Genomic DNA, 13,344 nt, shown 5'->3' with positions numbered 1-13,344 from the left:
TATGGTAAATTCGCTGCCCTCCTACCTCAAATACAGGGCATGTTAATACTTGAGATCCTGTCTCAGGATCTGAACTATCCACTGCGGGGGTTGGGGGCCTCTCAGCATATGAAGGTGGCCTTGTCAGTTGGACACTTATGTCCTCTGGTGATAGAAAGGTGTTAGTAGCAGTCTCCTGTAGAGGTGGTGCTGTTGGTTGGACACTTAAGCCCTCTGGTGATAGAAAGGTTTTAGTAGCAGTCTCCTTTTGTAACTTTCCCCCTGATGGCTTTTTCTGCTCTAAACTTTCTTTCTCTGTCTGATTAGCTCGAAAGACCTTCTCTTTTACTTGAATCTTTCCTCTTTCTGACTAACTTGAGAGACCTCCTCATTTACTTGAATCAATATGTCTTCTCCTTCCTCTACCTTTGTCTGAATTGAAGGTTTTGGTGGTGGCAGTTGGGCTCTGAGGGTTTTTTCCTGAGGAGCTGTTTTGTTTATCTTGTGTGGTTCTAAAAATAAAGTTAGTTTCTTTTGACAAGTGGCTCCTGAATTGTGCCCAGCCAGACTGCGGCATTTGGTGGCCCGTACGGGGATCGAACCCGCGACCTTGGCATTATCAGCACCAACACGCTGGATGACAGGACACCAGCCTCACCAGTGGATTGATCCTGTTGGCAGAGGGTGGAGACTGTGGGAGACAGGGCCTAGTTGGAGGAGGGAGGTCACTGGGACATGCCCTAGAAGGACATATCTTGTGCCTGGCCCCTTCTCTGCTTCCCCGCATAAGGTGAGCGGCTCTGCTTCACCCAAGCCTCCCGCCATGATGTGCATCACTGCAGGCCCAAAACAATGGAGCTGGCCGACCACAGACTGAAACCTCTGAAAATGAGCCCTAGTGAATCTTTACTCCTCAACTTGATTTTCCTCAGTTAGTTTGTCACAGCAATGAGAAGCTAGCAGACACCAACTCATCAGTTATTAAAGCAGATGTTCCAGAAAGAGTGGAGCTGAAAGAAATGCATCCTTACAATGGCAACCCTGCAGATCCAGGGGCACCTTTAAGAGGACTTCCCTGGTCCCCAGCCTGGATGACCACTCCCAGCAGTCTCACGTACAAAAGAGGCCCAGAACATCCAGTGTCCATTTTTGAAGATCAAAACATAACAAATATTCATAGTAAGCTATCACATATTAATACATGCAAAGAGATGTTACCTAACGTGACACTCTGATGCTTTGTATATTTAAAATATCTTTATTTTGCATTAACACCTAGTAACTGGACGATGTGTAAAGTGCAGCAGGAGATTTCAGTACACACGGATAGTATGTGACGGTCAGGTTGGGGTGATTGGCATATCTGTGGCAGTGCACATTTGTCATTTCTTTGTGTTAGGAACATTCAAAATTGTCCCTACTCTGCTGGAGACTATAGAAGCTACTCCTCAGGTCCAACTGTGCTCGGACCAAGTACATTCTGTGTGTGAAGAACTACTTCAGATCACCTGGCCCAGGGCTGGGCGTGGCGCAGCCCCCAAACAAAGGGCTGCACCATTCTTCCATCACCCCCCACCCCCCCGCGTGGACCACACCCACTTACCAGGGAGGACTGGGCCTCTGGTTTGGGGACTGGCTGACTTCACTGAGCTGGGTGCCTTCAGGCTCCATCCACCCATCCACTCCACGATTCTGTCCTGTAAAGGCGACTCGTGTTCCATGGTGCCACGGCTCCCTGTCCACTCGTCCACTGAGGGACGTCTGGGCTGGCCCCACAGCTACCTGTTGGGAACTGAGCTGCTAGGGACATCGACGTGACGGCATCGCTATTCCTTCTTCTTTTTAAAAGAATTAAAAAATATCTCGGGAAGTAATGTGTCAACTTTTTTAATATTTTTTTTTTTTTTTTTTAGTGGCAGGTGGACACAGTTCCTGTATTTTATTTTTTTGTGCAGCTAAGGATCAAACCCAGCGTCTGACATGTGCTAGGCGAGTGAGACCCTTCCTAGGTTTTCTTTTCTTTTTTTAAAGAGAGCGAATTTTTTAATATTTATTTTTTAGTTCTCGGCGGACACAACATCTTTGTTTGTATGTGGTGCTGAGGATCGAACCCGGGCCGCACGCATGCCAGGCGAGCGCCTACCGCTCGAGCCACATCCCTGCCCCTAGGTTTTCAGTAGAAGAGTAACGGACTCCTCTTGCTCTTAGCCCTGCAAGAGTGCCAGACGCCCAGGACCCCAGGGCCTTTCTATTGTGCCAAGGTCACGACGGAGGTGGCAAAGGTGGCGGTGTAGCCACAGTGAGGCACGCACAGAACTTTCACCAACGCTGCCCAGAAGGCTGCAGACCTTTAGGACACAGCAAATTCAGGAAGCCAGGTGACAGTTAAACGGTCCCATGAAGACAGATGGCCACTGTGTCAGGGTGTTGCATGGGTGTTGGACCCGCCACTTGCCTTGGAGGCGAGCTCCTCGGGACTGGCCGGTGGGCGCCATGCTGGGCTCAGGGTAGTCCCTGACAGTTCAGCAGAAAAGCTTGGGATGCCTTGGATCTGGTCATTTCCGCCACTTCTGCTGGTGCTCCTCGCTCAGCTCAGGGGGCACTTGAAGAGCAATGGCTCTGCTGGACTCTGACAAAGGAACACTGGAAGATGCACGTAAGAGCTGGCGCTGTGTGGGAGGGTGTGCGCACTGTCCACACAGCTGGGCAGCCTCTGTGACGGGTGCGGTCCTGCTCTCAGGCAGCCCCGGCACGGCCTGGGCTGCACTGTGGCTGTTGGTGCCAGGGCAGAGCCGGAGGCCTCCTTTGGCAAAGGGGAGGGAGCGAGGGGCGGTGAGGGGGCACGGAGGCAGGGAAGACGGTGACCGAGACACACCACCACAGAGGCTCCTGGGGGACCACAGCCGGGCAGCGAGGAATGAAAAGCTGCCTCCGTTTGTGTCCCGTGAGCTGAAATGCATCCTGCTGTCAAGTGTGACTAACCAGAACAAATTCTAAAATGTTAAAAAAGAAGAAAGAAAGAAAGAAAGAGGCTGCTCAGAAAAATGCCCAGAGCCTGGGGAGAAGCTCTAGGGGGACATGCCCGGCTGTGCCAGGGCTGTGAGCACCGGGGCTGAGGGCCCCAGGGGTTCTCTGCCTCCAGACCCAAGACCTAAAAGCACCCCCAGCTCCTCCCACCCCTGGAGCTCCCATTGGCAGGACGTGCGTTCGTCACCGAGAAGCTGTGTCCCTCCACCCACTGCCTGGTCACGACCCCCGCCTCTCCACCCGGGCTGCTCTGAAAGTCCTATCAGGAAGCGGCACCTTCCGGAGTCTTCCCCAGGTGCCTGTTTAACTCCACGACACTTCTCTCTTGATTTTCAGTAGTTGTCTTGTTTCTGTCATCATCTGGAATCCACATGTCAAACGAGGGGACGGTCCCAGCTCCTGGGAGATGAGCGGGAGGACTGCAAGTGGAGCCCAGCCTGCAACTCCTGAGACCGTCCCAGAAGAGATGAAAAGCACCGAGCGCTTGTCCAGCGTGCCTGACGCCTGCACCCAGCCCCGGTGCTGCCAAACAGGAGAGGGGACCGGTGGGAATCCAGGCTGCCATGTGAGGCGCCTGGGGCCATGGTCACCGCAGTCTGGCTGGGCACAAATCACCGAGCCGCCACAAAGCACTTGTATGTTCAAACAGGAAACTTTATTGCTGAACTCCAACAGCACTCCACGCACACTCCCCGGCACACCACACCAACCAGAACTCCCTCCACCGGAACTTCACCAACCAACGTGAACTCCCCAGGAATTCCCACGAGAACTGCAAAGTAGCGGGCCCAAGAGGTGGACAACAGGGGCCTATATACAATCGAATCAATCCAGCATCATCTTAACGGCTCGCCGCTCAACCATTACTTCTGGCAAAATGCCAGGGGCCATTCCGACTCGGCTGTGGCTCTCAACAGGAATGAAGTGACAGACCCGCTAGACGAGCTGCCTCAGCAGCCCTATAGGGACACGGGCTCTCGGCTCCGACATAACCGTCAGGACACAGGTGCTCACCACGGAAACCAGGTGACAGGAGAGCTGAGGGGAAGGGCTCTCACGAAGGGGTCAGGGAACCACAGAGCTGCAGCCCAAGCGGGACCCTGGGGGCGTGGAGCCCAGGAGGGCCATGACTCGAGGTGTGTGGACAGTCTGCAGCGCGTGCCAAGAGGGGTGCCAGGTGTGCTTTGGGGCCATTCTAGATTGGCAGAGATAATCAGAAGAATGTGCTTGACCTAGGACCACAGGTCACCGTGGTGAATGGGTGACAATTCATAGACCCTGTCTCCCAGTAAAACTACTCAAAGGGCCGGGGCCGGGGCTCAGCGGAGGCACGCTCACCTCGCATACATGAGGCACTGGGATCGATCCTCGGCACCACGTAAAGGTAAGATATTGTGCCCACCTAAAACTAAACATTAAAAAAAAAAAAAAGCTACTGAGAACACTGGTTATCCACTTCCACATCCCAGAACTCACACGCTGTCCCCCCGTGGACTTGAACTCGGGACACACACTTTCCAGCCTCATTCATGCTGATGACCAATTCAGTGGGACCACTGATACATGAACTTTCACCTTTATGCCAGAGGGTCTCTCTTCTCAACGCAATGCAGTGTGTCCAATAACCGGTCAAGTTCAAAATATGATCACAAATCAGTTGGGAAGAGACTCTTTGAAGAACCTTCCAGAATTACTAATTCCTGTGCATTACATGAGTCCACTAGCAGCAAAGGAAGACGCCTCTTTCAATAATGAAGAATGAAGAGAAAGGTGGACAGTGTGTGTGTGTCCAGTACCTGCACCTGTGGACTAGAAAAGCAAGTTCAACAACAACAGTCACATTCTGACCTCAAGCTGGAAACAAAAGTAGGAATCAAAAGCTTCTCATGTAGGGCTGTGAGGCACGGGGTTCAAGTCTCAGCACTGCATACGAATAAGTAAGTAAGTTTTCATCAAGTCATATACAGAGAAAACTTCTAATGTAAAATCACATCAAATCGTACACGGTAGCACCCACAGGACCAAAATCATAATGTGTCCTAGACAAGTCTACGTGGACGCCCGATTATTTGACGTCTTATATAACAAAACATGCTTAGTACAAGTGATGGCATCCAACAGGATGTTCGTCCTTCCTATCAACAACACCAAGAGAGAGACCAGGGATCCCTGCTAAGGCAGGGAGGCTTGCCTCCCAGGCTTCCCCTTCTGCACTTAAACAGGGTCTTCCCTGGTGTGTTCTTCCTATCCCAAGGGCTTTAGGGCAAGGGAGCAACGTCCCAGGCCTGTCCCAGGCCGCCGTGCTCTCAGAGCCCCTCTCCAGCGTGTGATCTCCTGTGGGCCTGCAGGGACGCCAGGTACCTGAAGGCTTTCCCACACTGCTTGCACTCGTAGGGTCTCTCCCCGGTGTGCGACCTCATGTGCACGCGCAGGGATGAGGAGCAGCGGTAGGCTTTCCCACACTGGGTGCACTCGTAGGGCTTCCCTCCGCCGTGTGACCGCATGTGTTTTTGGAGATACTGAGGGTGGCTGAAGGCCTTCCCGCACTGCCTGCAGCCGTGAGGCTTCTCCCCACTGTGGGTTCTCACGTGCTCTCGCAGGGAGGAGGCGCAGCCGAAGGCCCGGCCACACTGCTGACAGCCAAAGGGCCTCTCCCCAGTGTGCGTCCTCGCGTGTATGCGGAGGGAGGAGGAGAAGCGGTAGGCCCTGCCACACTGGGCACACTGGTAGGGCTGCACCCCGCTGTGGGTCTTGACGTGTCTCCTGAAGTAGGTGGCGCAGCTGAAGGCCTTCCCACACTGCTCACACGCACGGGGCTTCTCGGCAGCATGCGTCCTCAGGTGCGCTCTCAGGGATGAGGGGTACCTGAAGGCTTTCCCACACTCTTTACAGTCATAGGGCTTCTCCCTGCTGTGTGACCTCCCGTGCTCCCGCAGAGACGAGTAGCACGCGAATGCCTTTCCACAGCGGGTGCACTCATAGGGCTTCTCTCCAGTGTGTGTCCTCGTGTGATCCCGAAAGGAGGAGTAGCAGCTGAAGGCCTTCCCACAGTGCGTGCAGCGGTAGGGCTTCTCCCCACTGTGCGTCCGCACATGGTCGCGGAAGTAGGAGGGGCAGCTGAAGGCCTTCCCGCACTCCGCACACTCATAGGGTTTCTCCCCAGTGTGCGTCCTGGCGTGCCGGGCGAGGTAGGAGTGGTACTGAAAGGCCTTCCCACACACGGCACACGCGTGCCTTTTCTCCCCTCGGTGACCCCGCACATGAGCCTGTAAGGATGAGGGGCAAGAGAGAACTTTCCCACATTTCTTACATTTCAGAGATTTTTTGCTACTAGGACTTTCCACGTGTTCACTCGGTGCTCCCCCGGGGTCCCCTCGTTTGTGGGGTCTCTCTGCAGTGTCAGTTTTTGCATGGGGACCCGGGCTGCCGCCGGCTTGCTCACGTTCCTCACAAGGATGAGGCTTCTGTCCAGTGTGCGGTGCTTGCTGGTTCCTGGAGGCCCTTGCACGCGTGGTACGTTCCCAGGGCTGACCTCTACTGGGGACACGCCTGTGCACAGCGTGGCCCACAGCGTCTCCATGCTGACCCTCCGTCTGTCTGGAGAGGCCGTCCACCACGCCACCTCTGTTCAAAACAGGAAGCACACTGTTAAACCGCATGCAGGTCCCCTGCCGCTGCAGCCCGCAGCAGGTGTGCATGATGGCTCTGGCTACTCTGCCCCACCTTCCTGCTTATTGTCAGCACTGCTGCCTCAGGGTCCTGGGCCCTGGGCTTCACGGGCCAGCCAGAGGCCCCGGCAGCCTTCCTGCCTGGGGACCGCCTGCTGGCAGGGCCAAGTTGTTCCCGATTCTCAATGTCAACATCACATTGATAAAAGTACTCCTATGAAAACTCTCCACGGGCACCCACTGTCCAGCAAGGACGACGTGTTTCATTTCGTCCTGAGTCAGCCTAACACGCAGAGAGGATGCTCACATGCCCAAGTGCACTCACCTCCAACGCCTGGCCTGCACCTCCTCATCGCCAGGGTCATCGAGCCTCCAGTTTTCTCCAAAAGCAGACCAGAAATCCCTTCTTGTAAAATCGGCGCTGGATATTCCATTTCTCAAAATGTACTGCTGAAAATGTGACCCGCTGGCTTTAGTGTGAAAGCAACAACCTGGGATAATTGGTGACACAGTTATTCCTTGGGAAAGGAATGGTGAGATAACACAAAGATAACAGGTATATTTCTTTCTGTATTCTGACCCAGAAATATATAGTCAGGTTGGTCAGTGGCAAAACAAAAAAGAATGGGGGGAGGGATACACCGCTTTTTTAATATTTATTTTTTATTTAGGTGGACACATGCCTTTATTCTACATTTACGTGGTGCTGAGGGTTGAGCCCTGTGCCCCATGCACGCTGTGGAGCGCTCTGCCTCTGAGCCCAGCCTGGGAAACCCCATTCTCTAAGATCAACCTGGGAGTCAGAAAGCCTGGGAGGACCTTGGTACTGGGCTTTGTCAGCGCAAAGGAAAAGGATCCGATGCAGCCTGCTCCCTGTGAGACAGCTCCACGTGGTCGGAGGCTTACGCTGACAGCACCAAGGGAGGCCTTAGGCAAGATGCACAGCCCAATCCTGCCACTTCCAGGGGTGGTGAGAGGAGGGACAGGAGGAGCAGAGGACCAAGGGCACGGGCGGATGCTGAGGGCCACAGCCGAGTCGGAATGGCCCCTGGCATTTTGCCAATAGTATTGGTTGAGAGGCAAGCCATTAAGATGATGCTGGATTGATTCAGTTGTATATTAGTCCTTTACTGTCCACCTCGGCCTGCTACTTTGGAGTTCTCGTGGGGATTCCCGGAGAGTTCCCATTGGTTGGGGAAGTGCGGGAGGAGGGATTTCCGGTTGGTGGTTCTGGGAGGAGCCACGTGGCGTTGGGGAGAGTTCCTGGGGAGCGGGTGTGGAGTTCAGAAGTAAAGTGTGTCCCTCTTGAGGGGCTGTGATCTGTGCCAGCCAGACTGCGGCAGGCGGACTTGGTCCCCACCCCTCATGCAGAACTGTGCCTCAAGGGCTCCTGCTCTCCTGTGTCCACACCCAGGGACCTGGAGGGATCCCGTCTCGGTCCCCAGCTGCCACTGGGCTGCCACCATGTAGAGAGGACATGACAAGGGCAGGAGGGAAGGGCACCACCTGGCCTGCGCAGGGCGGCTCCACTCCAGGCTGCTGCAGCAGGAGTGTGGGGCTCACTTCAGCAAAGCGGCCACATCACACGTGGCTGACCACAGTGGAACGCACAGGAGTGACCCACAGAGCTGCTTTCTACACTCCAGAGTGACACTGGAGACTGTGCCCACTTACAGAACTCAGGGACCTCAGAACTGTGGCCATGCGGGTGAGGCGGTCCTCAGGAAGCGGAGGCAGCAGGATCCAAGTTCAAGGCAATTTATCAAAACTGTGTCTCAGAATTTTAAAAGGGCTGGGACGTGGCTCATTGGCACATGACCCCTCACTTCAGTCCCCCATAGCAAAAAAAAAAAAAAAAACTGCTAAGAAAAACGGCAATAAGATATAAAATCTTGTTTCATGGAGAAGACTTTTTTGTGGGGTGTTACCAGGGACTGAACTCAGGGGCACTATTTTTTTGTATTTTATTCAAACAACTCTCTCTGAGTTTTAGTGCCTCACTCTGCTGAGGCTGGCTTTGAACTCAGGATCCTCCTGTCTCAGCTCCCAAGCCGCCGCGCGGGGCCTCCTGGAGAGGACTTTGTCTCTCTTCAAGCATGTTCCAGTTTCTTAGCCCAAAGGAAAAACGAGGCTCAGGGAAGGACAGCCGCCGCCCCACCTGCGGAGGCCAGGTGCCTGCAGGTCTCCAGCATCACCTCCCTGTAGAGGTCCCTCTGAGCACGGTCCAGCAGGGCCCACTCCTCGGGGGAGAAGTCCACAGCCACGTCCTCAAAGGCCACTGGGTCCTAGAACATCACACATTCCGTTTCAGAAAGGCACGGTCCCCCCGTCATGCAGGGAAGGCAGGGGCCGGCAGTTGGGGACACTGGAATCGACTCAGGAATCCTGAGCCCTTGGCCCTCACACTGCTGTGCGCAGTGACAACGGGAAGCAAGTGGAATGCCAGGCACCCTGGCGGGGTGCTGTGGGGACAGGGGCAGGGGCAGCTGGGGCGAGCCCCCACAGTGATTGAGACGGCAGTCACGACAGGGAGAGATGGAAGACATCACCAGTTGGGTGGCGTGGAGACCAGGTGTGGCTGGCTCAAATCTCACAGTAGCCAGACCCCAAACACCAAGTGCCCATCAACTGACACGGCTGAGCAAAAATATCTGCCCTACCACAAAAGGTGCCCAGGTGCACCATTCCACATTGTGTGGGTCAGGACTCCTGACCCCAGCTGAGACCCTGCCTGTCCCTGACTGTGAGGGCTGAGGTCAGTGGCAAAACAAAAAGAATGGGGGAGGGATACCCCGTTTTTTTAATATTTATTTTTGATTTAAGTGGACACAGTGCCTTTATTCTACATTTTTGTGGGCAGGGGTCTGCGCTATGGATGGGAAGCAAGCAGAGACAGGTCGGCTGGGTGCTCAGGACCCCCACTCCTTCCCTCCAGGTGGTGACTTAGAAACCCTCATGAGCCTACCACCGGCTGAACAGGAGCTCCTCCCTCAGTGGGCCATCCTAGACTTACTCAGTTTGCACAGATTGTACTCTGACTGCCCCAAACCACAGGAAACAGCTTGAGGGTCACCTCAGCAGCTGTCCTGAGCAGATGGCTCCTTCTGCCACTGTACCAGGGCTGGGGGCCCAGCAAGGGAGGCTTTGGAGCCAGCCCAGGTGACCTCCACCACCCGGGCAGGCTCCACTGGGGCTCAGCTGAGACACTGTCCTCAGACCCCAGTCCCCACCCAGGTGAGGCACCTGCTCCACACTAAGCCCTCCGCGCGTGTCTGAATCAGAATGCAGCAGAATCACACATCCACCCTATGTTCAAGGATGGGGAGGGCAGATTCTAAGAAATAAATGTATTATCCCTCCAAGATCCCTTAAAGAAAACAGCATCAATTATCCTTATCCTCACTACTTACCCTCATGATGAACTGTAAATTTAAACTGTGAGTCAAACCGACACTTCAGTTTTCTGGGTTGTGTTTTGCAGAAGGGGCATTATACCTGATGCCCAGACACTAAGGAGAAGTGGGACAGGGTCCTGCATGGCAAGATCACTACAATTTAACACTCCTTTCCACCCAAGTCTTCATCTTCCTCTCTGAGTTGTAGGGTGGTCTGTGTCTTCCTACAATTTTAATGGAAAGGTAATGAATGTTTCCATATTTTGAGACGTTTTTCCCCAAAAGCACACTCAGGCTAAACCTTGGAATACAATCTAACAGCAACAGGCAAAAAACAGAACAAAAAAAAACTTCCCACCTTCATTAAGACAAGGAAAAGACAAAAGAAGCTGCTATTTGGGCTGGGGATGTGGCTCAAGCAGTAGTGCGCTCGCCTGGCATTCGTGTGGCCCGGGTTCAATCCTCAGCACCACATACAAACAAAGATGGTGTGTCTGCTGAAAACTTAAAAATAAATATTAAAAAAAAAAAAAAGAAGCTGCTATTTTACAAGGAATGGAAGCTGAGCTGGATCAGGAAGCACTGGTGCTGAGCTGTGACAGGTGCCGCTAGCCACAGCTGGCAGTGACCTTGAGCCGGGGTGAGTGTGTGCTCCCGGAGACAGCAGAGGGGAAAGGAATCCCACCCTGTGTTTTGGAGAAGGGTCCTGCAAGCACATGAGCCGTGAAGGGTCGTGCCTTGTGGGCCCAGGAGATCAGACCCAGACCCTCCAAATTCCCACTCTCTCTCACATACTGGATAGCTGAACTGCTGGTCCCCGCTGACCAACTGGAACAAAACGTCTGATAGGCAAGCCTTGGCTTTCTTCCAGGGCCTGCATGAGGGTACCCTGAGCCTGCAGACAGCCCTCCTGAGAACCAGCTGGCCTCAGGCGCGGTGGACCAGCACGCCTAGGACGCCTGACTTCATCAGTCTTCCCACGACTGGCTCTTTCTAGCCTTGTTTAGGGCTCCCCGAAGGAAAACTTCTGACCCAGGTCTTCAGATGCTGTGGACCTCGCGAGAGAAACACTCTCCTGTTCCAGTGCGTCCTCTGCCCCTACTGCCTCTTGCAGGAGACCCCTCCCCATGTGGCCACAGTCCCTTGTCCCCTTCATCCAGGCCCCCCAATAATCCTTTTCGATACAAGTCTGTGCGGGCTAAGTTTGGATGTTTTATTTCACTCGGGCTTCGACCAGTGTTCCAATCCCCTCTTACCAATCGTCACTCGGGGAACGTGGGGTGGTGCCCAAGTCTGAGCCAGCACAAAACTGTAACCTGACCGCCTGTCCCCGCCGGCCTCCCCCTCACAGCTCCCGTTCGCCTCTCCTTCCCTGCTGGATTCCGAGGCCGAGCACCCTCTCCACTGGCCACCGCCTTTCCGAACAGCCTCTCCGTTCAAGACTGGCTTTGATCTGGACAGCGGCAGGGCAGTCACCCCAGGTCCGATCCGCTCCCTAAAGTCCCAGGCTGACCCCTCAAGTAGCCCTCAAGTTCCTCGGCTGTCCCTCCCAAAACTGACCCGGGGCCCCTGCCCGCCCCGCCACCCCCCGAACTAGCCACCAGCTCCTCCCGCCCCGACCGTCTTCATACACGGGCGCTGGGACACTGTCGCCCGCGGCCCAGGCGCCAGAGCTCCGCGCCGCCCTCCGGGTGTGGCCTGGCGGAGCCGTGGACTCCGGGGCGCAGGGAATCGCAAGGCCGCTCGTACCCGCCCCTGGGCTCGGGCGCCGCCCGCTCTCACCATCCTCCGCCCTCCCGGGCCCGCGCTCGCTCCCAGTGGCTGGCGGACAGCGCGGGCACCTTCACCTGGGACGGCTCAGCTGCGAAGCCCCGCCCCGGCCTCTGATTGGTTCCTGCTACCCACGCCAGCGCTCTCCATTGGACGGTTCCCCCCCGGAGCTCTTGATTGGCCAGTACGCAGGGCGCGCTCCCAAACTCGCGATTGTTCCGCGGCTCCGCCCCGTCTGCTCTGATTGGACGGTTCTCCGGGTTCCGCCGACCGCAGCTCGGCGGACGGGCGAGCGGGAATTCGCCTGGGCCGCGCTTCCTGTCCCCGCGTCTGTGTCTGGGTTTGCGCTTGGCTCTGCTCTGCGTCCTCCTGGACGTGGGCACCAGGTGTGCACGGGACTGCAGACTCAGTTTCCTCCGGGGGACGCCCAACCCGGACAGGACTGGATGGCACAGGGGACCTGGGTGCCCGCAGGGTCAGAGCCAGACAATGACATCACCACGTGGGCTGAAGTCGGCTCCGAGTGCACGTCTGGCCGGGGCACTGGACGCTCCGCACGACTCCCCGGCCCAGGTAGCTGGTGCTGGACACCAGGACCGGGGACCTCAGGAGCCCTGCTGCACCCGGAGGGGCCGCAAACCTCAGCCGCCAACAGGCAGCAACTCCCATCAGAGCTGAGGGCTGCACCCCAGGGTCCTGACCCTGAAGAACCTTTTAGGTTTGCTTCTGAGGGTGTTCCTAGAGGATCTGAGAATGTAAAGGCTGCAATATCCCTGGGACAATAGTTGGTTTGGTTTTGCTTTTCCATTTTGCAGTTCCTTCAGGTAAAACCTAGTTTCTTGCCTGACAACAAAAAGCAGCCAGTATTAGGGACCTCCACGCTGGAGAAATCCCATCTCTCTCTCTCTCTCTCTTTTTTTTTTTTTTTTTTTTATTTCTTAGTTGTAGGTGGACACAATACCATTATTTTACTTATTCATTTTTTAAAAAATTTTACCCAATACCTTTATTTTGTTTGTTTTTATGTGGTGCTGAGGATTGAACCCAGGGCCTCGGCCTCGCCATGCTATACAAGTGCTCTACCACTGAGCTACAGCCCCAGCCCCAAATTCCATCTCTTCTTGATACCCAAGTCTGCTTCCATTTTTAATCTGGTGATTAACCTCCCTTAGAATCCTGTGAACCTGCACAAAAACGGAGGCCCTGATACCAGGGATACCGCTTCAAAGCTTCTGATACACCTGTCTGTCAGTTCAAACTCAAACTTGTGAGCAAAGGACCTCCTCTGGGCTTGAGAACTGCAGAATGACATAGCTCGAGAGGACTCTGGGTGAATGCTCAAGGGCAGGAGAGGACCAAGGAAATTCCCCAAGGTGCCTGAAAAGAAAAGTGCAGAGATGCTATCCTCATGCTAAATCTAGTGGCACTAGGCTGTGTGGATGTGACTGGTCATTAGTGGCAGCTGCCTAGCTGCAGTCCCCAGTGGGAGATGTTAACAGCTTCAC

General features: G+C 54.8%; 1 protein-coding gene across 9 annotated transcripts; it reads right to left on the bottom strand.

Annotated features, from left to right (window-relative positions):
- Positions 1–3,639: 3,639 nt before the first annotated feature.
- Positions 3,640–11,911, bottom strand: LOC143395926 (uncharacterized). 9 transcript variants are annotated; one of them, XM_076852140.2, is made up of 6 exons: positions 11,852–11,887; positions 10,504–10,573; positions 10,085–10,293; positions 8,833–8,959; positions 7,000–7,165; positions 3,640–6,630 (listed from the first exon to the last, which is right to left on the bottom strand). In XM_076852140.2, exons 3-6 carry the CDS (start codon positions 10,088–10,090, stop codon positions 5,313–5,315), a joined length of 1,617 nt encoding a protein of 538 aa, XP_076708255.2. In that variant the 5' UTR covers positions 10,091–10,293; positions 10,504–10,573; positions 11,852–11,887; the 3' UTR covers positions 3,640–5,312. The 9 variants fall into 9 exon arrangements, with proteins under 9 accessions (XP_076708255.2, XP_076708265.2, XP_076708227.2 ...); XM_076852150.2 differs by lacking the exon at positions 10,504–10,573 and having other exon boundaries at positions 11,852–11,878; XM_076852112.2 differs by having other exon boundaries at positions 10,085–11,522; positions 11,852–11,867.
- Between the last annotated feature and the right edge of the window lie 1,433 nt (positions 11,912–13,344).

The sequence above is a fragment of the Callospermophilus lateralis genome, chromosome 1 (genome assembly GCF_048772815.1).
Source record: "Callospermophilus lateralis isolate mCalLat2 chromosome 1, mCalLat2.hap1, whole genome shotgun sequence".
Classification (NCBI taxonomy): domain Eukaryota; kingdom Metazoa; phylum Chordata; class Mammalia; order Rodentia; family Sciuridae; genus Callospermophilus; species Callospermophilus lateralis.
The sequence above is the reverse complement of the archived record's forward strand: the minus strand, read 5'-3'. Positions and strand labels throughout refer to the sequence as shown.

What these genes read in the sequence shown, in the direction of transcription:
- LOC143395926 (XM_076852140.2), bottom strand. An exon ending in CAGGCACCTGGCCTCCGCAG is followed by an intron (nt 7,166 to 8,832) that starts GTGGGGCGGCGG and finishes CAATTATCCCAG; the next exon opens with GTTGTTGCTTTCACACTAAA. An exon ending in GTGCAGGCCAGGCGTTGGAG is followed by an intron (nt 6,631 to 6,999) that starts GTGAGTGCACTT and finishes TGTTTTGAACAG; the next exon opens with AGGTGGCGTGGTGGACGGCC.